The sequence below is a fragment of the Poromitra crassiceps genome (assembly GCF_964638095.1).
Source record: "Poromitra crassiceps genome assembly, chromosome: 1".
Lineage (NCBI taxonomy): Eukaryota > Metazoa > Chordata > Actinopteri > Beryciformes > Melamphaidae > Poromitra > Poromitra crassiceps.
Genome location: NC_139623.1, coordinates 73,093,775 through 73,117,969, shown reverse-complemented (window position 1 = coordinate 73,117,969; position 24,195 = coordinate 73,093,775). Strand labels below are relative to the sequence as shown.

The following is a 24,195-nucleotide window of genomic DNA, read 5'->3' as shown; positions in this document are numbered from 1 at the left end:
CATTTCTAAGAAATTGTCTCCCTATCAAAATTAGGCCCTATGTTCCCACAGCCATATGTTCTCACATTTCTAAGAAATTGTCTCCCTATCAAAATTAGGCCCTATGTTCCCACAGCCCTGTTCCCCCAAGAAGTTCCCCCCAAATTAGGTCCTATGTTCCCCCATTTCTAAGAACTTTTCCTCCCATCGAAACTATGCCCTACATAGAGAGCCGCAGGGATGACGTATTTTTGTAGTCAGAACGCGGAAGTCCCGGACTTCCTGGTTCTTCACTGTTTCTGTCTATGGGATTTTTGAATGGGTTTTTGCCGCAATGCTTCAAATAAGGTCTCTGGGTAACGCAAGCTTAATCAAACGCGAACCAGTGTTCAGCGGGATAATCTTCACACATGAGGACCACTTTCATGAGTTTTGAAGCGTAAATGCGAGCCCTAGAAGTAAAAAGCTCATGCTAAACTAATCCAGAACTACACAGTGTGTAGAATAGGCTTCCCCGTCACATCAGCACTCAACCTGGACTGTTGTTGATGTGTGCACTGCTGTGCACTGATTACCCCGGGCTGAACGGGCTGAACCAGGTGAGGGAAAGAGAATTTCCGTGTTCGTCCTTTGAAGTGATGACGTTATTGACGTATAATATCCCCCTCGACTCAACAGTGTAGTCTCATTTAGCCGTTTGCTAGCTAGCCGCCCTTTTAACAGCACGTAAAAGCTTCAAAACTCATGTGTGAAGATGATATTACTAGCCATTTGCTAGCTAGCCGCTCGTTTAACAGGCACGTAAAACCTTCAAAACTCATGAAAGTGGTCCCCATGTGTGAAGATGATATTACTAAACACTGGTTTGCGTTTGATTAAGCTTGCGTTGCCCAGAGACCTTATTAGAAGCATAGCGCCAAAAACCCATTCAAAAATCCCATAGGCAAAAACAGTGAAGAACCAGGAGTGTTAGCATCGATGATTTCCGGACTCGTTCCTGCGGCTCTCTATTCCCCCCAGCCCTATGTTCCCCTGCCCCAATGGGCGGAGGATGATGTAACTTGGCCCCGCCCACTGCCGTTCAGGCTACTCCGTACCATTTGTACTACTTTTTTCCCAAACCACTCCCAATCGGTGGAGGATGATGTCACTCGGGCTGGGGGAATATAGCGCTGGGGGAACATAGGCCTGGCGGAATATAGGGCTGGGGGAATATAGGGCTGGGGGAACATAGGGCTGTGGGAATATAGGGCTGTGGGAATATAGGGCTGGGGGAACATAGGTGGGAATATAGGGCTGGGGGAACATAAGGCTGTGGGAATATAGGCCTGGCGGAATATAGGGCTGGGGGAACATAGGGCTGTGGGAATATAGGGCTGTGGGAATATAGGGCTGGGGGAATATAGGGCTGGGGGAACATAGGGCTGGGGAAACATAGGGCTGTGGGAACATAGGGCTTTGGGAACATAGGGCTGTGGGAACATAGGGCTGTGGGAACATAGGGCTGTGGGAACATAGGGCTGGGGCCAGGGCTGTGGTAACATAGGGCTGGGGGAACATAGGGCTGTGGGAACATAGGGCTGGGGAAACATAGGGCTGTGGGAACATAGGTCTTTGGGAACATAGGGCTGTGGGAACATAGGGCTGTGGGAACATAGGGCTGGGGGAACATAGGGCTGGGGGAACATAGCCTGGGGGAACATAGGGCTGGGGGAACATGGGGCTGTGGGAGTATAGGGCTGGGGAAACATAGGGCTGGGGGAACATAGGGCTGGGGGAACATAGCCTGGGGGAACATAGGGCTGGGGGAACATGGGGCTGTGGGAGTATAGGGCTGGGGAAACATAGGGCTGGGGGAACATAGGGCTGTGGGAAACATAGGGCTGTGGGAATATAGGGCTTTGGGAACATAGGGCTGGGGGAACATAGGGCTGGGGGAACATAGGGCTGGGGGAACATAGGGCTGTGGGAACATAGGGCTGGGGAAACATAGGGCTGTGGGAACATAGGGCTGTGGGAACATAGGGCTGTGGGGACATAGGGCTGGGGGAACATAGGGCTGGGGGAACATAGGGCTGTGGGAACATAGGGCTGGGGGAACATAGGGCTGGGGGAACATAGGGCTGTGGGAACATAGGGCTGGGGGAACATAGGGCTGGGGGAACATAGACACGCTCCCCCCATCCCCATGTCCTTAGTGCCTACTGCCAGGTGGGCTCGTCAAAAATGGCCTTTCTGTGCAGAGTTTGCATGTTCTCCCCATGCTCACTCCAGACAGGAACCCCCCACGAAAGTTCCCAGATAAATATTTACACAAAACAGGAATAATATGGCACTCCCCCCCTTCATTTTCATATTCACTATGAATGAGATTTGTTGGCATCCTACCCAAAATCTTAAGAGCTAAGCTGAGCACAGGGAAATAAGAAGGTTGGAAACAAGCCAAATAGTCAAGAGTGCCAGATGGTCCTTAACCTTTTATACTGCTTTTTCATTTTGCTGTTCATCGAATTAGAAAATATGATTACTGTGCATTGTAATGGAGCGATTTCTAGCTTCCTGGTAAGTCATTAACTGGAAGTTATTATAGCCGAAATCAGGCTCTGTATAGTCAGTGGCAGAGGTAATCATAATACTCAATAAGCTCATCCCCTTCCCTTAACGGCAATTGCTGTCGATGTCATTAATGATAGAAAAGACTACCTTATTCAAAAGGCCTGTGAATAGTATGTATGGCCATGCACTGCAATGCACAGTCTATCTTCTATGGCGCCGCTAATAGCAGGAAATGTGGTTGAATGAATTTAAATCCCTGTTTGCCTTTTCCAGATTGCTGTGTGGAACGCTTACACGGGGCTGAACCTGACGGAGAAGTCCAACCGAGACAAGAATGACAATGTGACAGACTCTCTCGCTAACAGGACTCTTATTGTCACCACAATACTGGTGAGGAGGAGGGAGGACGAAGGTTAGACAGAGGACAACACAGAGGGGAGGCGGGATGGACATCATATGATGTGAGGAGTGCAGATAGAGGGACAAGAGTGGAGGAATAGAAGGAGGAAGGCGACGAAGAGGGAAATGTGTGAGAGGTGGGTGTGATTAGACGAGGAAGACGGTCTGCTGTGTTGCAGGCCAATTAGCACCATGGAATGTGTATTTTCACACTTATGAACAGTGTTGGGCAAGTTACTTTCAAAATGTAATATACTACATATTACTAGTTACTTTCATAGTAATACGTTACTTTACAATATTACTGTCTGTGTAGAGTAACTCGTTACTTATTACACTACTTTTGCATTACTTTCACCAAAATAACAGCAGCAGCAGAATGACATTGCCGCCCCGGAACCATCCCGAAAAATAATTTCAAACGCCTTGAAGTCAAGTGTAAACAATCCAAAATTCTAAATGTTATTCTTTTCCTTTGTTATTGTCATCTGTCGTGGTTATTTGCATAAAAACACACAGTTTGAGTTGTATCTTTTTGAAATATGTGCTTTGATTGAATCAAATGTAACTCAATTTGTAACTTGAGTTACTTGACAAAGTAACTGGTATAATATGACTGAAATCCTAGAAGTAATAAGTTATATTACTGAGTTACTGCTAAAAGTAATATATGACATGTAATATGTTACTTTTGTAATGAGTTACCCCCAACACTGCTTATGAAGTAGTCACACAGCTCCTACACACCGAGAGGCAGAAACACAGTATAGAAGAACACGAGACAGAGAAAAGTAACATGTCTTGATATATTTAGAAAACACGCATGCTTTTTTAAATACAGTATTGACCGAGGCTTTCTTTTCTCTATACAGGAAAACCCATATGTGATGTATAAGAAATCAGACAAGGAGCTGGTGGGCAATGACCGTTTTGAGGGCTACTGTCTGGATCTATTGAAAGAGCTCTCCAACATCTTGGGCTTTACATACGAGGTCAAACTGGTATCTGATGGAAAATACGGAGCCCAGAATGATAAGGGAGAATGGAACGGGATGGTCCGGGAGCTGATCGACCATGTGAGTTGAACTATTGTTCAGAAGCAGCTGTCGACTTGAAATTGTATATGCACTTTAATGATAATGGTCAGGTCATTTCTGATCTTATTGTGGGTTTAGAAATACCTGTGTTTAATGCCTCTTTCTACATAGAAATCTGTTTTTAAAAGACAGTGTTTGCTCTCCAGAAGGCTGTAGTATTTAAGTCTGCTTTTTGTCTTGAGACCAGGATTGAAGCCACTTTGCTGACATCTTTGACTTGTCTCGGCCTTGCACCTATTTTGACTTGGACTTGTCTTGGTCTCGATGGCTATTAGATGTTGATTCCACTTATCCCTGATATCTAAAAACCTTCAAAGACGTCCACCTGGTCCATCTTTATTACGGCTGTTTAACAGTATGCTATGGTCCTTAAACGTCTTTATGCATTGATGAGTCATTTTCTTCTGCTAGTTGGATGATGAAAGGTTTAGTACAGACCTACTGCAGATGGCTACATCTCTGCTGATTCTTAAAGGAACACAACAACATTTTGGGAGATTCACCTATTTGCCATCTTCCCAAGACAAGAAGACAAGAAGATAGATGCTCTTCTCTTCTCTGTGCATGTACTGTAGTAGAAAAATAGCTCCCGCTAGTTAGTTTAGCACAATGAATGTAGTCAATGGTACTGGCTAGCCTAAAAAAACTGCTCACCTGCGTACACCCTGTTTTTAGCTGAAATCTTCACTTGTAGCAGGCTACAGAATCCTCACCCCACATTATTGGAGCACCTGGCTCCTCATGGGTAACCCTCCTCTTAATGCTCTCCATCTTACCTCCTCCCCTTCTTTGGGCCGTTCCAGATAGCAGACCTAGCTGTGGCTCCGCTGACCATCACCTACGTCAGGGAGAAGTCCATTGACTTCTCCAAGCCCTTCATGACCCTGGGCATCAGCATCCTGTACCGCAAACCTAACGGCACCAATCCGGGCGTGTTCTCCTTCCTCAACCCCCTGTCCCCGGACATCTGGATGTACGTGCTGCTGGCCTGCACCGGAGTCAGCTGTGTGCTCTTTGTCATCGCCAGGTAAGGGGATAGGCTGGATTAACTGTGCTGTGTGCAAGAATGACCAACGAGAGGACGTGTACGGTGAGATGGATGGATGGATGGAGGTGTATGAGGGAAAATGAGGCTGTGATTCTCAAACTTTTTCATATCAAGGACCCACATTTATTCTACATTAACATTCACAGAACCCCATTCAGTCTCTCTGACCCAAATCTGAGAATATTTGTATTGTTTTTGTTGTATTGATAGTCCATGGCTTAATGTACAGTATTGTAGGTAGAGATATAACAGAGAAACTGTGATCAAAACAGTATTTTCTTCTACATTCTCTAATTGTGTCAACTTATTGTAAAATAAATAACAATTCATCAATTTGCTGGGGACCCTGGAACTCCCTCAAGGACCTCTGGTGGTCCGCGGACCCTATGTTGAGAACCATAGAGCTCAACAGTCACCTGACATCTCCAGCCCCGGAAGAGAATTCCCCATTAATTTTCTCCATAGACACTTCGAAAAATCCTTATATAAAGAGTTTTAAGGGTAGAGCCAAGCCAACCAGTGACCTACTTACTCGTAAGTGACCGTAAAACATTTCACTTGGAGCAAAAACAATCTAGAATGAGCGCACCGTGGATATATGCCTCCGCCAACAAGTCAGTAGTCGACATGCATGTCTGTCCAGACTTTGATGTTTGTCAAATGTGAAGAAATTTGGTAAAGGTGTTACTGAGATATGGCGTTACTGAGCTTGAAAATGGCATTTGTGAGGTCACAGTGACCTTGATCTTTTACCACAAAAATGTAATCAGTCCATCCATCATTGAGTCCAAGTGGACGTTTGAGGCAAATAAGATGAAATTACGTCTAGGCATTCCTGAGATCTCACGTTAACGAGCATGAAACGAGCGGTCGTGATGTCACAGTAACCTTGAACTTTGACCACCAAAACCTAATCGATTCATCCTTAAGTCCAAGTGGATGTTTGAGGCAAATTGGAAGAAATTCTGTTAAGGCGTTCTTAAGATATCGCATTAACAAGCTTGAAAATGCCGTTCATGAGGTCACAGTGACCTTAACCTTTGTCCTTTGACCACCAAAATCTAATTAGTTGATGCTTGAGTCCAACTCAACGTTTGAGCCAAATTGGAAGAAATTCCGTCAAGGCATTCCTGAGATATCGCGTTAACAAGCATGAAACGAGTGGTTGTGAGGTCAGTGACCTTTAACTTTGACCCTTGACCACCAAAGTCTAATCAGTTCATCCTTGAGTCCAAGTCGACGTTTGAGCCAAATTGGAAGAAATTACATCAAGCCGTTCTTGAGATATCGCGTTAACGAACTTGGGAATGCCGTTCATGAGGTCACAGTGACCTTGAACTTGGACCTTCGACCACCAAAACCTAATCAGTTCATCCTTGAGTCTAACTCGACGTTTGAGGCAAATTTGATTAAATTCCGTCAAGGCGTTCCTCAGATATCACGTTAACGTACATACGGACGGACAACCCGAATCCATAATGCCTCCGGCCTGGCTATCGCCGGCGGAGGCATAGCAATAAAAATGGGTGGGGGGGGGACTAAAATTTTATTCCCCCCTCACTTTTAAAACAAAACAAATCTTTTAGCTGCCAGATTGAAATTGGCTTTCACTGTGGTGGCTGTTGAGCAGCCTGGAGTATTTGTGAGCTGGCTCTGCACATTTCCCTCCAAGGTAGGGCCAGTGTGTAAAGTCCCTGCCAGCTGGTAACTCCTAGGAACTCCAGGCAGAGCCAGTGAGGAAAATAGATTGGTTGCGGAAATCAAAATGCAAATCAAGTTGTAGTTCCTGTCCAATCACACTGCATTGGTGAACTGAACAAGTGTAAATTGTATTGTAGAAATCTCCTTGTGGTCCTCGTCCAAAGTGGAGTGTGTTTGACTGCTAAGCCCCCTGCCTCAAGATTAGCCATGTAAAAAAGAAGATGATAGAGTTTTTGTTTGATCACAACTGCATCTTTCATTCTGATATGCAAATTGCCTTTCCTTTCTTTTGTCTTTCCTCTCTTATTTCTTCAGGTTCACTCCGTATGAGTGGTACAACCCGCATCCGTGCAACCCGTCTTCCACTCTAATAGAGAACAATTTCACGTTACTGAATAGTTTCTGGTTTGGTGTTGGAGCTCTCATGCGGCAAGGTAGGTCACAGTTAAGGGTCACCCATCCTGCAGGCTTTTTTTTTGATTGATTGATATCTTTATTGATTCAATAAAAGTAGAATTGTGCAAGACAATACAACAAAACAATATTGATCAAAAGGAATAAAACACAATAAAGCCCGAGGGCTTGTTTCCATTGTGGTCCTTATGTGTGGGACAAGTGGAGAGAATGTATGTGTTGCAGATGTGAGCGCGTGTGTGCGCGGGCAACATAAACAAACAAAAAACATTAACAACACAGTCATACACTCAATGACTGATCAGTCATTGAATGAATGATTATTTAAACAACAACAAAGTGCACCAATCAATAAATAAAAAGAGAACCAGCTCATATAATAAATCAAAGACCTACCATGGCTTTAAAAACTGCGAGCATACTGGAGACAGAAGAAAATAAAAAGGTTAGGAACCCATTTGGGAACCAACCAGCCATTTTTTCAAGGCAAGCTTAAAAGAAAACCTGGAATTAAGGGTCTTTATACTCTCAGGGAGTTTGTTCCATAAAATAGCTGCTGTGTAAGAGAAAGTACATTTACCCTTTAACGATTTAAATTTGGGCGGAACAATGTTGGCAGTGCTACCTCTTGTCGAGTAGCCATGTACATCGCTGACTTTACAAAAGTAGTCATAGAGGTAACGAGGAGCCTCCCGTTTAAAAATCCTAAAAACCAAAAAGGCTGCAAAAGGCCACTGTGCCCATCCTGTAGGGCTGCCTGGTAAACTACCTGTATGGCAGTAAAGACTCTATGCCCATCCCGTAGGGCTGCCTGGTAAACTACCTGTATGGCAGTAAAGACTTTATGCCCGTCCTGTAGGGCTGCCTGGTAAACTACCTGTATGGCAGTAAAGACTTTATGCCCATCCTGTAGGGCTGCCTATAAACTACCTGTATGGCAGTAAAGACTTTATGCCCGTCCTGTAGGGCTGCCTGGTAAACTACCTGTATGGCAGTAAAGACTCTATGCCCATCCTGTAGGGCTGCCTGGTAAACTACCTGTATGGCAGTAAAGACTTTATGCCCGTCCTGTAGGGCTGCCTGGTAAACTACCTGTATGGCAGTAAAGACTTTATGCCCGTCCTGTAGGGCTGCCTGGTAAACTACATGTATGGCAGTAAAGACTCTATGCCCATCCTGTAGGGCTGCCTGGTAAACTACCTGTATGGCAGTAAAGACTCTATGCCAATCCTGTAGGGCTGCCTGGTAAACTACCTGTATGGCAGTAAAGGCTTTATGCCCGTCCTGTAGGGCTGCCTGGTAAACTACATGTATGGCAGTAAAGACTCTATGCCCATCCTGTAGGGCTGCCTGGTAAACTACCTGTATGGCAGTAAAGACTCTATGCCCATCCTGTAGGGCTGCCTGGTAAACTACATGTATGGCAGTAAAGACTCTATGCCCATCCTGTAGGGCTGCCTGGTAAACTACCTGTATGGCAGTAAAGACTCTATGCCCATCCTGTAGGGCTGCCTGGTAAACTACCTGTATGGCAGTAAAGACTCTATGCCCATCCTGTAGGGCTGCCTGGTAAACTACATGTATGGCAGTAAATACTTTATGCCCGTCCTGTAGGGCTGCCTGGTAAACTACCCTGTATGGCAGTAAAGACTCTATGCCCATCCTGTAGGGCTGCCTGGTAAACTACATGTATGGCAGTAAAGACTATGCCCATCCTGTAGGACTGCCTGGTAAACTACCCTGTATGGCAGTAAAGACTCTATGCCCATCCTGTAGGGCTGCCTGGTAAACTACATGTATGGCAGTAAAGACTATGCCCGTCCTGTAGGGCTGCCTGGTAAACTACCCTGTATGGCAGTAAAGACTCTATGCCCATCCTGTAGGGCTGCCTGGTAAACTACATGTATGGCAGTAAAGACTCTATGCCCATCCTGTAGGGCTGCCTGGTAAACTACATGTATGGCAGTAAAGACTCTATGCCCATCCTGTAGGGCTGCCTGGTAAACTACCTGTATGGCAGTAAAGACTCTATGCCCATCCTGTAGGGCTGCCTGGTAAACTACCTGTATGGCAGTAAAGACTCTATGCCCGTCCTGTAGGGCTGCCTGGTAAATCCGTCCCTTCCTCACAAGAGAAGCGACTCAACTCCTGGTCCAGTCACTTATCGTCCCTCGCCTGGACTACTGCAACGTGCTCCTGGCTGGCCTACCTGCCACCGACATCCGACCGCTTCTGCTCATTCAGAACGCTGCAGCCCGTCTGGTATTCAACCAACCCAAATTCTCTCATGTCACTCCCCTCTTCCGGGACCTCCACTGGCTTCCCATCTCAGCTCGCATCAAATTCAAGACACTGGTACTGGCCTACAGGGCAGTACACCAGTCAGCTCCCCTGTACCTGCAATCTATGGTCAGGTTCCAAACCTCTCACCGCTCCCTTCGCTCCTCCACCAGTGCAGGGCGCCTCGCTCCTCCTTCGCTACGGGCGCTCAAAAGTCGCTCATCCCGATCTCGACTCTTCTCCTCCCTGGCACCCCAATGGTGGAACGAGCTGCCACCTTCGGTCAGGACTGCTGAATCACTGCCGATCTTTCGGAAAAGACTAAAGACTCACCTTTTCAGGCTCCACCTGGGCCCTTCTTGATCTAACTTCTTTCTCTCTCTTCTTTCTCTCTCTTTATTAAAAAAATAAAAATAAATAAATCCTAAACTAAAACTCGTACCACTGTTCCTTCAGGATTTGTAGTTGTCATAGACAGTGCTCCATAGTTGATTGCTCTATTGCTGACAAAAAGTGTGTTATTGTAAGTCGCTTTGGATAAAAGCGTCTGCCAAATGACGTAATGTAATGTAATGTAATGGTAAACTACCTGTATGGCAGTAAAGACTCTATGCCCGTCCTGTAGGGCTACCTGGTAAACTACATGTATGCCAGTAAAGACTCTATGCCCATCCCGTAGGGCTGCCTGGTAAACTACCCTGTATGGCAGTAAAGACTCTATGCCCATCCTGTAGGGCTGCCTGGTCTGAACTGTTTACATCTATGTATAATAAACCTTATGTACTGTAGCAGAATTCCCAATTGACTTTTCACATTCATGAATTTGGAGTTAAAAAATATAATAATTATAATATGATATTCATCAATACATTTTGTCATTTTACCCTTTAACTTTTAAATCCATCACCCCTCACTTCATCTTATGACACAAAGCGGCTCTGACAGCTTTTGTGATGTAGGCTACACAATATATATAAGCGGTGTCTTACAGTATATATAATAAGGTGTCTGAGTATGTACAGTATGTGTGTTTGCAGAGGTGGAAAATAAAGTACTTTTACTCAAGTACTATAATACTTAAGTACAATTTTGAGATACTTTGCACTTTACATTTTGTGGAATTGTATCTGACAGCTGTTAGTTACTAGTTACTTTGCAGAATAAGGTTTTATATGCACATATGACCCATAACACATATGATAAACTCATGAAATATGCTGCAAAGAGTTTAAACTCCCTAACAGTATATGGAGCACTTAGACCTACAACATTAAAATACTTCTTATACTGTACCTTAATGCATCAGTAATTTGATCACTCTGAAATGGTCTGTACTTCAGGATGAGTAATTGTATTTCACTACTTAAGTACATTTTACTGCTAATACTTCTATACTTTTAATTACTTAAAATTTTGTATACAGAACTTTTACTTTTAATGGAGTATTTTCCCATTATCTTATTGCTAGATTTGAGTACTTTTTAGTTTTTAGTTGTTTTGGTTTGTTTCACCTTGTTGCTACACTTCTCCCATTTGTTCTCCACACCACCTTAAGACTGGTAAGGGGAGGAAAAGAACATATAAAGAGGTTCACAATTTATCATCGAGGCAGCGGTGTGAATCCAGCTAATAAGATAAACCCATCCAAGGTGCTTGACTCTGTTTTGGAGGAATATACTGTCGATTTTAGATAGATTTCCATAGATATATTTTTTAATCAGAAGACCTAACACATACACACACACACTGCAGTTATTACCATTCTGGCTGTAGCACCCTCACTAGACCGAGTTCAAGACCATCACCATCCATCCACTATACAAATACAGCTAGCATACCAATATAGAGCTGAAAGCCCACAGGAAATTTAAATTCCAGCATTGTCTCCATTTTTCCATCATCTCGCCGTCTCTGTCTCTCCTGCACCCTTAAGCTGCGTTCACACCGACCTATTAAAGTTTTTCGCTGGCATCGAGTTTACATACAAAGTCAATGCAAACGAGCGATTGAGCGTATATTCGCCTGGGAGAAAAATCGCTGGGCGTCCGAGCGGCAGAGACAGAGCGATAGGGAGAAAATACGCTCGTCGCCCCAGATGAAATATCCCAACTCGAGCGAAAATACGCTGGCATCAGTCGCTCGCTGTTTAACGCTGATTGGCTGCCGTGTGAGAGCGAGTCAAGGATCACACTGGCTTGGAACAAACCGCTGGTTTATTGTGTGGCAACAAACCGCATTGACAGGCTGACAGCTGACATGAAGTGAAGTCCGTACTACCGGTATGGAGCTCGCATTAGGAGCACGCTGATAGGCTTTAGCTTGTAAACAATGACGGTGGCTCGTAGTGGACAAATATCATGACATTGCGTAACATTATAACCCCCACATGTCCGTCAATTCGTGTGCCTGTTGATGAGCGATTTAAACAGAGCGACAGAGCGATTCCAAAGGGTTGAATCAAGCGACAGAGCGAAAAATAAATATCTCGGTGTGAACACAGCTTTATACCCATCCTTGATCTCTCTCTTTTTTTTTCTATGGATGTAACTACACTGTGTATCCAGGCTCGGAGCTGATGCCTAAGGCTCTGTCCACGCGTATAGTTGGAGGCATCTGGTGGTTCTTTACCTTAATCATCATCTCATCCTACACTGCCAACTTGGCTGCCTTCCTCACTGTGGAACGAATGGACGCGCCCATCGACTCAGCTGATGACCTGGCTAAGCAGACCAGGATTGAATACGGGGCAGTGAGGGATGGATCCACCATGACCTTCTTCAAGGTAGATGAGTTGGCTGTATGTTGATGATCCACATAAAAGTATCCCAGGAGGCATCTGGCTGACCAGCGTCATGGCCAGTTGACATTATGTACATAACTCTATATGGCTTTTAAAACGGTCAAAATTGCAACACAAAAGTCACAGTCAAAGTTGCAATGAATCCCTGACTTTTGAATGGATGCATTTTATTTTTGTTATGAAAGTTAGTCATGTAGTCCCATTTGCACTCTATTTAAATGACAGAATACTGATATCCAGTCCAATTATATTGTATGCATTGCTGAGCTTAAATTGTGCAGCAGAAACCTAGTGGAAGCTCTCATCAAAGAGATGTGTACGATATATTACGCCAAATTGAAAATACAGGAAAGAAGCCCTGAACCGCTTTGTTTTTCAAGGGTATGTGTCTTCTTTTTGGTAAAAAACCAATAACATGCACAATCAGTCAGTCCTGTGGTCCTGCATTTTAAGTCTCCTTAAACAAATGAGGTTAAAAAAAACGTTAGTTATAACACTGGTGCTGTCAAATATTTCAATTCAACTTCCCGGCCAGATGTCCAGTGGTTTTTGATATGTTTCCTCCGCTCACACTTTACAACAGATCCTTAAGGTTCCGTGCTGATAATTTAATTATCTCAAGTACACCTTGAAGTGTTTCTATAACAAGCTTGAGAGCATAAAAATGGTTCTTGTTTCAAATTAGTTAAAGACCTCTGGCTACGCTGTCTTTTTGTGTAGATGGACAGACAGAAATATTGAGAGGGAGACAGACAGATAGACGGACAGACAGAGATATTACCATGCACTTAAGATTAAAAAAAAAAGACATAGAGGAAGCAAGGGATGGGTATGTGGGATGGAAAGGGGCTTAGAAATATAATATATATATAATATATATATAATATAATATATAAGTTTGTGAATGTGTTTGTGTTAGATTCTGTTATATAATGTATGCAGCAACATAACTTAGCCTACACCAGGGGTGTCCAAACTTTTTTCAATGGGGGCCAAATTAGATCATGTGAAAATACCGGGGGGCCAGCTGCTCCTCGCATCATAATGGCTTATTTTAAAAATAAATCACATACAATACAATTGTACTTTAAGGATTTTGTTGACCATCTGAAAACATTAGTTCCATCTGCGTTGTTCCTACTTGGTGCTTGTCTACAAACTGTATGGTAGTGCTGTCATCGTTAGGTGAATGGAAAAAAACGCAAAGTGAACTGATTAAGCAATACTGTGTGGAGGGCCACATATAGTATATTTTGAGAGACAAGCCGAGGGCCACTTAAAATTGGTCCGCGGGCAGTGGCGCTGGAAGTACTTTTAGGTAGGGGGTGCTGTAAGAAGGGACTTGACGTTTTTTGGACTTTTAGCCATATTTAGAGGAATATTTTATTTTAAATTAACATTAGGATTATACTGTTGTGATGTCATTATTCAGTGTCTTCTCCTCTTCTCTGCAGCATTACTCAATTTACCCTCAGGAATCAGGGACAGTGATAGCCTACCTGCTATTCCTCCCATATATCCAGGGCCGGATTAATAGTACCATGGGCTATTCATTTTCTAAGCTATTCATTTAGCCTTTTAGTCATAAAGATTATATCTTCCAGACTGAAATGTTATAACAGAAGTGGAGTATTGGCCAGAATTACATGAACATTTGGACACTTATTCAGCGGGTATTTTGCATGTTGCGTTCAGGTGCACTGTAAAAAAAACAAAAAACAAATCCATCTCTTGCCACCAGGGGGTGCTGCAGCACCCACCGCACCCAGCTTCCCGCGCCCTTGTCCGCGGGCCGCAATTGGCCCCCGGGCCGGACTTCGGACAAGCCTGGCCTACACCAAAACTCCTGTGTTGCCTTATCAAACTACACCCCACCTTTATCATGTACTTAGCTTTGGAAATCTGACAGCCTTAAGATATACAAAAACCCTATGGCCCCTATTCTCCCACAGGCCTTCGGCGGCAAAACGGGCCTTAAACGCAAAAAAACGTGCCTTGCGCCTGCCTCGGGAAGATATCAATATGGCTTTACGCTGCCAAATGCGCTTTAGGCCGAATGGGCGTGGCGCAGTCCCAGAATGGGCCAGAATGGGCGTGTCGGCCTTAAATGCCGGCGTAATGATATCTTCCCACCTGGCGTAAATTTAACGCTTTGCGCTTTTGAAAACCAGGCCTATTCAGTGCGCCAGTTGCGAGGAGCGCTCTTCTGCCTCTCCCCTGTCACCCTGCTCTGTCTCTCTCTGAAACCAGGCCTATTCAGTGCGCCAGTTGCGAGGAGCGCTCTTCTGCCTCTTCTCTGTCACCCTTCTCTCTCTCTCTCTGACTCCCTCGCTTAGACAGACACAACACACTTCCCATAGGAAAAAGAAGTTGTAAGTTCACTGCCTGGCATGTCCCAGCATGCATTGTGCTTCTCCATTTCGCTACTAAATAGCAACCAAATGAGCCGAAATAGATATAAAAGGTAGTTCAAAATTAATGTGTAATGGTAACACAACCTGCAATTGTCGAACATTTCAATATTGGACCAAATAAAACATAAAAATTAAAACACCACCCTAAGTGAAACATATATGTCCTCCTGGGCCTATATATATCTCTTGTAGATTTAACGTGATTTAGATAAGTGTCAGCGGAACGAACGCGCTTCTACTGTGATGTCTGCTCCAATAACTTGGCCCTATTTCACATTTAGTTTTACAATAAAAACACATTTATGCAATGACTTTACATAATGTAGGCTATATTTATGTGCATCATCCTTCCTGCAGCAGGCGAGAGAAAATTATATCTTTCTGGACAAACTTTCACCAATCTAATAGGCTATATTTTTCTAGCTGATGCATTTAGAACATTCTTTTCACTTTGATCTTGCTATAGTGTAGGGTATTTACATGCTTGCAGTATTTAAACTGCAGTTAGATTGGTTTGAGAAGCATAATAATATGGAATAATAGCCTATATATGGAGACAGACAGACTGGATGAAGGGAGGGGGGGGGGGGCAGAGCACTTGGCTTTGTCTGGTTTTACCGGATTTGTCCAGGAATTGGAGCTTAAAAGGCAAGCGTGTGACTCTTTACTGCAATTCTCCAATGAGCGGACTATGCATAATTCTACGCTTAAAAGGCGTGGTTATAATGGTTGAGGCTGAGTGTAGCGCCAATACCAAGATAGCGAGTGTGCTGGTCCACACCCACTTACTGCGCTAGGCGGCCTAGCGCTAGGCCTTAAACGCAGTTTCTACGCCGATTGCAACGATAGGGCCCAATGTCTATAAAAGAGACAGAGAAAGAGGGACAGAGACAGACTGTCAAGTAGTTTGGTAAAAGTCGATGTAGACTAGAGGCAGGGGAGAGATGGGTTATGTGATAGGAATGGGAGAAGATTGATATCGAGACTGTGTTTGTGTGTTTGTGTGTTTGTGTTTTTGGGGGGTTGTGTTTTAAAGTTTGAAGCGTGCGTTCATGTGTCAGATTGTGTTATACATGCATGGCTGCACTGCCGGCGTCCTCAGACAGCGCACTTCATTTCATTCGCTGCACCACCACCACCCACTCTCCCTGCATCCTGGTGGGCCAGCAGGGGTGATCCATGCGGGGCTTTATCCTCGCAGATTGCAGCCTGTGATTATGACGGCCTGGATGGGAAGAAACAGGCCGTGTTGACGGCTCCAACAAATTGAATCAGCTGGAGGAGATTTAGAACACAGCTGTCCCATTTTCTCTGACTGAGCGAGGAGAAACGCACACACACACACACATGCGCAGAGATAGAGTCCCACTCATGGATATGGATATGCACATACACATACACATACACATACACATACACATACACATACACATACACATACATCGGGGCTGTAGACGAGACCGCCTTGGTCTAATCCAAGTCCCGATCGAGTCATTGGTGAATTGAGTCCGATTCAAGACCAAGACCGGGGTGTAGTTGAGAAGGTCGAGACCAAGACTGAGGGGGGGTCGAGACCGAGTCGAAGACCTCAAAACTACAAGTCCAATTCGAGACCAATACCATAGCAATGTGTTATGCAAGGCTAGCAAGCACGGTGGGCAATTTAAGAAGCTGGAATGACAGAAAAAAGATAGAGACAGACAGAGTGAGAGCCTGGAGTAACATTTTGTTTGTTTGTTTGATTTTTATTATTATTATTTCATCAAAACAAAACCATTGCTTGGGTAGTTGGCATACCACAAATCAGCAGTCACTAAACCTTTCGATGGGTGCATGTGTTTATCACCTGTGAAAATTGTATCGTTCGCTGCTGGTCATTTTCTTAGAAGATATTAGAATTATAAACACAATAATATTAATAATATTATGTAATGTTAATTTATCCAAGACCGATTCAAGAGGGAGTCATTCACTCCCAAGACCGATTGAAGTCCAAGCCATATTAACTACGTATCTGAGATGATGAGACATACATACATACATACATACATACATACATACATACATACATACATACATACATACATATACACAGACACACAGAATGCAGATGCAAACAGAAACTCCTTCCCAACTTTTGCCTGTTTTGCTCCCGCGGGCCAGAAATCAAAGATCTCCACCTATGAGAAGATGTGGGCGTTCATGAGCAGCAGGAAGAACACGGCTCTGGTCAAGAACAACAGAGAGGGCATAACGCGGGTCCTGACCACAGACTATGCCATGCTGATGGAGTCCACCAGCATCGAGTACATCAGCCAGAGGAACTGCAACCTCACGCAGATCGGTGGTCTCATCGACTCCAAGGGCTATGGGGTGGGAACGCCGATAGGTAAGTGGTGGAGAGAGACAGATGGAGAGCCCAGCGCAGATCAAAAGGTATCTGCAAGTAATTCTCATCTTCTCTTTTACTGTGCGTGGAGTACCAGATGGTTGGGGGGTTTATTATATCGAATAGTTCCAGGCAAGTTGTCAATCACAGAAAAGTATGTTAAAATAACATTCAAGTACATTGTGTCCTGTTTGGTTAAATCCACACTTTTGGCTGCTAAGTAGGTTCAAACAAATAAAAGTATTATATGAGTCAAAAGTGCTTCCAGAGGCAGATCAGCTGAGTGATGGCCCTACAATGCAGACTCTGGCCCCTATCGTTGCATCAGCGCTGTTTCTAGGCCGAGCGCCTGGCGCTGCGCAAATCAGTGGGCGTGGACCAGCGCACTTGCTATCTTGGTATCGGCGCTACACTCAGCCTCAACCATTATAACCACGCCTTTTAAGCGTAAAATTATGCATAGTCCGCTCATTGGAGAATTGCAGTAAAGAGACACACGCTTGCCTTTTAAGCTCCAATTCCTGGACAAATCCGGTAAAACCAGACAAAGCCAAGCGCTCTGCCGCCCCCCCCTCCCTTCATCCAGTCTGTCTATCTCCATATATAGGCTATTATTCCATATTATTATGCTTCTCAAACCAATCTAACTGCAGTTTAAATACTGCAAGCATGTACCCTACACTATAGCAAGATCAAAGTGAAAATAATGTTCTAAATGCATCAGCTAGAAAAATATAGCCTATTAGATTGGTGAAAGTTTGTCCAGAAAGATATCATTTTCTCTCGCCTGCTGCAGGAAGGATGATGCACATAAATATAGCCTACATTATGTAAAGTCATTGCATACATGTGTTTTTATTGTAAAACTAAATGTGAAGTAGGGCCAAGTTATTGGAGTGGACATCACAGTATAGCAGATGACAGTAGAAGCGCGTTCCGAAGCGCGTTCCGCTGTCACTTATCTAAATCACGTTAAATCGACAAGGGGTATACAGTATATAGGCCCAGGAGGACATATATGTTTCACATAGGGTGGTGTTTTCATTTCGATGTTTTATTTGGTCCAATATTGAAATGTTCTACAATTGGAGGTTGTGTTACCATTACACATTATTTAGATCCTCCCTTAATATAGGTTTTCGGCTCATTTGGTTGCTATTTAGTAGCGAAATGGAGAAGCACAATGCATGCTGGGACATTCACATTGCAGTGAACTTACAACTTATTTTTTCTATGGGACGTGTTGTGTCTGTCTGAGCGAGGGAGTCAGAGAGAGAGAGTCGTATTGTGCCTGTCAGACTGATATGAGCAAGAGAGAGGGAGTGACACAGAGAAGGGTGACAGAGGGGAGCCAGAGGAGTGCTCCGCGCAACCGGCGCACTGAATAGGCCTGCTTTTCAAAAGCGCAAAGCGCTAAATTTATGCCAGGTCGGAAGATATCAGTAGGCCGGTATTTAGCGCCGACACGCCTAGTCTCGCCCATTCTGGGACTGCGCCACGCCCATTCGGCCTAAAGCGCATTTGGCAGCGTAAAGCCATGTTGATATCTTCCCGAGGCAGGCGCAAGGCATGTTTTTTTGCGTTTAAGGCCCGTTTTAGCGCCGAAGGCCTGTGGGAGAATAGGGGCCTATACATTCAACAAATTGTAAAGAGGGAGAGAGACTGGTCTTAAAGAGGGAGAGAGACTGGTCTTAAAGAGGAAGAGAGACTGGTCTTAAAGAGGAAGAGAGACTGGTCGTAAAGAGGAAGAGAGACTGGTCTTAAGGTCTTAAGGCCCAATGAGTGCACCGGGCCCGGTTCAGGAGCACTGACTCCGCACCCACCGGAGCTGTAGGTTCTCCACTGCCCCCTGGTCTTGCCATCTTGACCATTCTCGCACTGTTGTTGCATTCTCTACGGGTCCTGGACCCTCTGTAAACAGCTCCTCCATCCCGAGATCTAACCCCTGAGCTAAAACATCCTGCTCCACGTCCACCACCACAGGTGCTCACCAGACGCTTGGGCTTCCACCTTTGCCTGAGCTCAAGTGACCACGGCCACTGGAAACAGCTCTGGATACAGCCCCTCCGGCTGCTCCCTTTCTCGAGAGCCCCCCATTGGCGAGACACAGGCATCAAGGAAAACCCTCTCCCCTACTGCGTCATTACCCAGGACCAAATCTACCCCACTAAAGGGGAGGGTTTGCACCTCCGCTACTGTTACATAGCCGCGCATTAGCTCAGAGCTCAGATAAATGCGATGGAGAGGCAGCCTGTTAATCTCACTACATACTCCTCGCACACCCACAAACCGTCCGGTAGAGGTGGCCTCAGACAGCTCTGTCACCCCCTTATGGATCAGCGTTTGCATGGCCCCCCGGTATCTCTGTATATAGTTATCCAGTACCTCTGAGCCACCCAAAAGGTGGTGTTCCTCAGACTCTCCCAAAGTCCCCTGTGAAACGAGCTTTGGAGGTCACTTAGCCGGTCCTGCACCAGATCTATGAGCCCCACTGGCTTCCAACTCGGGCACTGATCCTTCTTGTGGCCTACTTTCTGGCATTTGTAACATCGGATCTCCAGGATATCAGTGAGACGCCACCCAAAAGGTAGAAACGAACCACCAGGCCGGGACTGTCGGGGCTCCGTTGGAGGACCACTTCCCCTCGCGGGGGACGCCACGTTCCATTATCAGCCAGCCCTCCTCCCTTTGTGCCCGGCCTCCTGCGGCTCATCCAAGGGCCGTCTCCTACCGATAACAAGCCACAAGTCCAGATGAGACTCATCCTTTTGTCGTCGCAGTTCACGAAACTGGCGACAATATGCCTCAGGCACAGCTTTCCTTAATGCTGTATAATCCAGGCCCTCAAGAACACTTTGAACCGACAGTGGCCACTTCTCTGATGGCCAATTCAAGTCTTTTGCCACCTTCTCAAACATTTTGAAAAACACATCAACTGCAGTCTCATCAAACTTTGGCATCATGCCCCGAGGTCTATTTACATCGAACCCCCGTGCAGTCTGTTGCTCCACATCCAGTACCTTCTTCCAATCCATCTCGGCTAGCTCTTTCGGTAACTCTCTGTGCTTATCGGCTTCAGCGATGTCCCTCACCCTCTTTCTCTCTTATTAAATTGTGATCAGCGGCTCTCTGCCGCTCTCTCTCAGCTCGGTCCCTCTTTTCTTTGTCAATAAGAGCGGCTCTCTCTTTCTTCATATCCTCCCAGTTATCCTGCAACCCCGGCTGTTATTAGAATTTGTATTTCCTTCTTACTCATCCCCGACTCCAGAGAAACTTCCTCCTCGCCAGCCAGCGTTTTCAACTGCTCCAGTTTCAGCCTACTGAACTGTTCCTTTGTCATGTGATGTACATCCTCCATGCTTGCAGCCAAATTCAAATTCAAATTCATACAGCTTTGGTTACAAGCTCAAGTCTAGGGCCAATCAAATGGCACCGCAACTCTGCAACATGAAAGAAACACAGCTGTCGTCAAAGAGAAATGAAAGTGTGGCTCACCAGGTGTGGTGTTGAGGCGCTCCTCCTCTGGACAGCTCAAGCGGTTAAGGATATCTGGAGAGTAGAGAACTGTCACACAACGGTAAAAAATGTATGGCTCTGTGACTAAAATAATGGTTCTATATTCCCCTCCAATAGAGAGCCGCAGGAATGAGTCTGGAAGTATACCTCCGGGTTCTTCAGTGGAAAAGTCTATGGGATTTAACATGGGGGTTTCGTTTAATGCATATTCCCATAATCTTTTGTTAACCACAGACCAGGGATGACATATTTTTGTAGGCTTTATCCAGAAATCGCTGCCATTTGGTTCTTCAGTGGAAAAGTCTATGGGGTTTTAGAATGGGGATTTCACTTAAATGCATAAAATAAGCGGTACTCTATTGTCTTCCTCCCTCCTCGTCAGGGTCTCCATACAGGGACAAAGTGACCATCGCCATCCTCCAGCTGCAGGAGGAAGGCAAGCTGCACATGATGAAGGAGAAGTGGTGGAGAGGCAACGGCTGCCCTGAGGAGGACAACAAGGAGGCCAGCGCTTTGGGGGTGGAGAACATCGGCGGTATCTTCATCGTCCTGGCTGCCGGGCTGGTCCTCTCTGTGTTCGTGGCCATCGGAGAGTTCATCTACAAGGCGCGCAGGAACGCAGACATCCAGGAGGTGAGAGATGCCAGAAGTGGCTGGTTTTCTGCAGAGCGATGATGGATGACAGAGAGCAGTGTTGTAGTCGAGTCAATATATAATCGAGTCCCAAGTCGAGTCTCGAGGCCCCCGTGTTCGAGTCCAAGTCAAGTCCCACATCGAGTCACCAAAGAAGAGTCCGAGTTGAGTCTGAGTAGACTCCCCATTACCTAAAGCTGTGTTCACACCGAGATATTTATTTTTCGCTCTGTCGCTTGATTCAACCCTTTGGAATCGCTCTGTCGCTCTGTTTAAATCGCTCATCAACAGGCACACGAATTGACGGACATCTGGGGGCTATAACGTTACGCAATGTCATGATGTTTGTCCACTACGAGCCACTGTAGGTGTTTACAAGCTAAGCCTATCAGCGTGCTCCTAACGTGAGTTCTATACCGGTAGTACAGACTTCACTTCATGTCAGCTGTCAGCCTGTCAATGCGGTTTGTTGCCACACAATAAACCAGCGGTTTGTTCCAAGCCAGTGTGATCCTTGACTCACTCTCACACGGCAGCCAATCAGCGTTGAACAGCGAGCGACTGATGCCAGCGTAATTTCGCTCGAGTTGGGATATTTCATCTCGGGCGACGCTCTGTCTCTGTCGCTCGGACACCCAGCGTTTTTTCTCCCGGGCGAATATACGCTCAATCGCTCGTTTGCATTGACTTTGTATGTAACCTCGATGCCAGCGAAAAACTTTAATAGGTCGGTGTGAACGCAGCTTTAGTCTGAGTCCTGAGTTACTGAACATGAGCATACAGGTGGAACACAATTGCCCTTGCACGAAATTGATAAATCTCACGGTATTAATATAGCCATCAATATCTTGTGCGAAATTATTAGGGCCTTACAAAAAACGTAAAAAAAAAAAACAGTCTTTATCATGTAACAAGTCCAAGTCCTCATCTCCAACTTCCGAGTCCAAAATGCATGAATCTTCGATTCCAAGTCCAAGTCCGAGTTATCAGTGATGGGGTCCAAGTTGAGGAGCTTATGTTATTGAGATGTATGTTTGCTGGGGTTCAGTTGGGCATGTTTGTAATGGGTCTTGTTGACGAAAGAACAATGAATGAATTCACACTTGAATTTCTTGTAAGCACGCATGAAAATCAAGACATTCAAGTAATTATGCAAATTCATTTTGCTACAGTGTGATTTTTACAGACCGAAGAGTTTGGTTCATTTTTGTTTCTTTCCAAGAGTTTCCTTTGCAGTGAGATACTCATTATTTTTTCACTTACTGCAGAGCAGGGTCTGAGCAGATGGTTGTTAGATGTCCGGTTGTTTACTTGAGCGAAATCTTATTTGCATTGGCAGTTTGTTTTTGCAACACAATGTTGGATGTGACAATCTGCATACGAGTACAGAATACATGTTCTCAGCCTCATTAGGGGCAGACAGTCAACAGTGGGTTCAATTTAATAAAGGGATGGGGGAGTTGGCAGCTCAAAATGACAGACTAGTTCATTTAGTCACTATTATTTGTTGCTCATTATATTATATTTTTTCCAAATACATTATTACATGTATTATTCATGAGCTGACACCAACCATGTCATCATTAACGTTATTGGATTATGCCTGCAATGGCCTTCCTTCTGTTCTTGTGTATTAATGACATCTGCTTTCTTTTTCTACCACTCTGTTTGTCAAGTGCAATTGTTATTGAAATAAGTCTCATTTAGTTGAAGCATGGATATGAATAGTCACATCTTGTTTTGAGAACGTAAATTATTCATGTGCACACTGTTGTCAAGAGGCAGTGCCATGAAAGAACAACAGTCCCATTCACAAGATTGAGTTTGGGTTTAATGTTGTCCCCCCCCCCTAACAAATTAATCTCAACAAATTATAATTTGTTAACTAATTACTGAATGTCAGTATTTTAGGGCCACTGTAATATATATATATATATATATATATATATATTGTAATATATATATATATACGTATATGTTTATATATATATGTATATATATATATATAAAGCAAAAATGAGATAGGGTGTTTGCGCTCTTGCTACAAGTCCAAAGAAACACTCACATCAGGTGCGTAGGCCAAAAAATTGTCATGAAGGAACCAGGAGAAGCTCGCACACTGATAGGAAAAATGGAATGTCCACTCCAAAGGTTCACGGATATAAAGAAGCCAAATATTTAATGGTCCATAAATGAATATACAAAACAATACAAATGTGCTACCATGTGAAACAAAAGAAAGAAAACTGAACAGAAACGTTTCGGCTACAAAGCCATCTCTGAAGATGGCTTTGTATATATATACTGTATATATATATATATATATATATATGTACCTCAAAATTACGATTCATTTTTTTTTAAATGCCGTTGTAGTGAACAGAATGTGCATTTTTCTACTTTTTTTTTGCTCACATGTCTGATTTGACCTCTGTTGTGTTTTCCTCCATTGTTGTTTGTTTTGTTCTGCTGTGCATGCTTGCGTCAGGCCTTCTGTTTCTTTTACGGCGTGCAGTCCCGTCAGCTCCAGCGGTGTGGCTCCACCTCCTCCGCTGGCACCTCCTTATCCACTGATCTTGAGAGCGGCAGGCTACTGGGGGACGACATAGAGTAACCATGGCAACAAACATACAACACACACGCTCTATATGATAGGTTTGTAAGACAAGTCCATGACCTGCAACCTATAGGTCTCTTTCTCCCTGCCCCAACTGGAAATATCCCAGTACAGCTCAGCTGATCCCAATATCACCATCAACTTCTAACCTTTGCTATCTGACCCTCGTTCCCACTCTGTTCCCACATCCTGTTATCATCTGGTTTATTCACCTGCAATGTCGATTATTATTTTTTGTACAGCAGCAGACTAGATTAGCTTGTCTTCAGACGTCCTCTAAAACGTTTAAAGCCTAGTTTATACTCAAATTTGATCCTCAAATGGAATCCCTTATTTCCTGAAGCCTGTGCTG

General features: G+C 44.6%; 1 protein-coding gene across 1 annotated transcript in view; it reads left to right on the top strand.

Annotated features, from left to right (window-relative positions):
* grik1a (glutamate receptor, ionotropic, kainate 1a) overlaps positions 1-23,840 on the top strand; it is a gene marked incomplete at both ends in the record, with an annotated part of 111,751 nt that extends 87,911 nt beyond the window's left edge. Inside the window, 8 exons of the mRNA XM_083637475.1 lie at positions 2,809-2,925; positions 3,807-4,010; positions 4,835-5,058; positions 7,096-7,214; positions 12,039-12,256; positions 16,852-17,077; positions 20,976-21,226; positions 23,715-23,840. Of these exons, the coding sequence (XP_083493601.1) occupies positions 2,809-2,925; positions 3,807-4,010; positions 4,835-5,058; positions 7,096-7,214; positions 12,039-12,256; positions 16,852-17,077; positions 20,976-21,226; positions 23,715-23,840 (1,485 nt within the window). The remainder of the gene's footprint in view (positions 1-2,808; positions 2,926-3,806; positions 4,011-4,834; positions 5,059-7,095; positions 7,215-12,038; positions 12,257-16,851; positions 17,078-20,975; positions 21,227-23,714) is intronic.
* Positions 23,841-24,195: the final 355 nt, after the last annotated feature.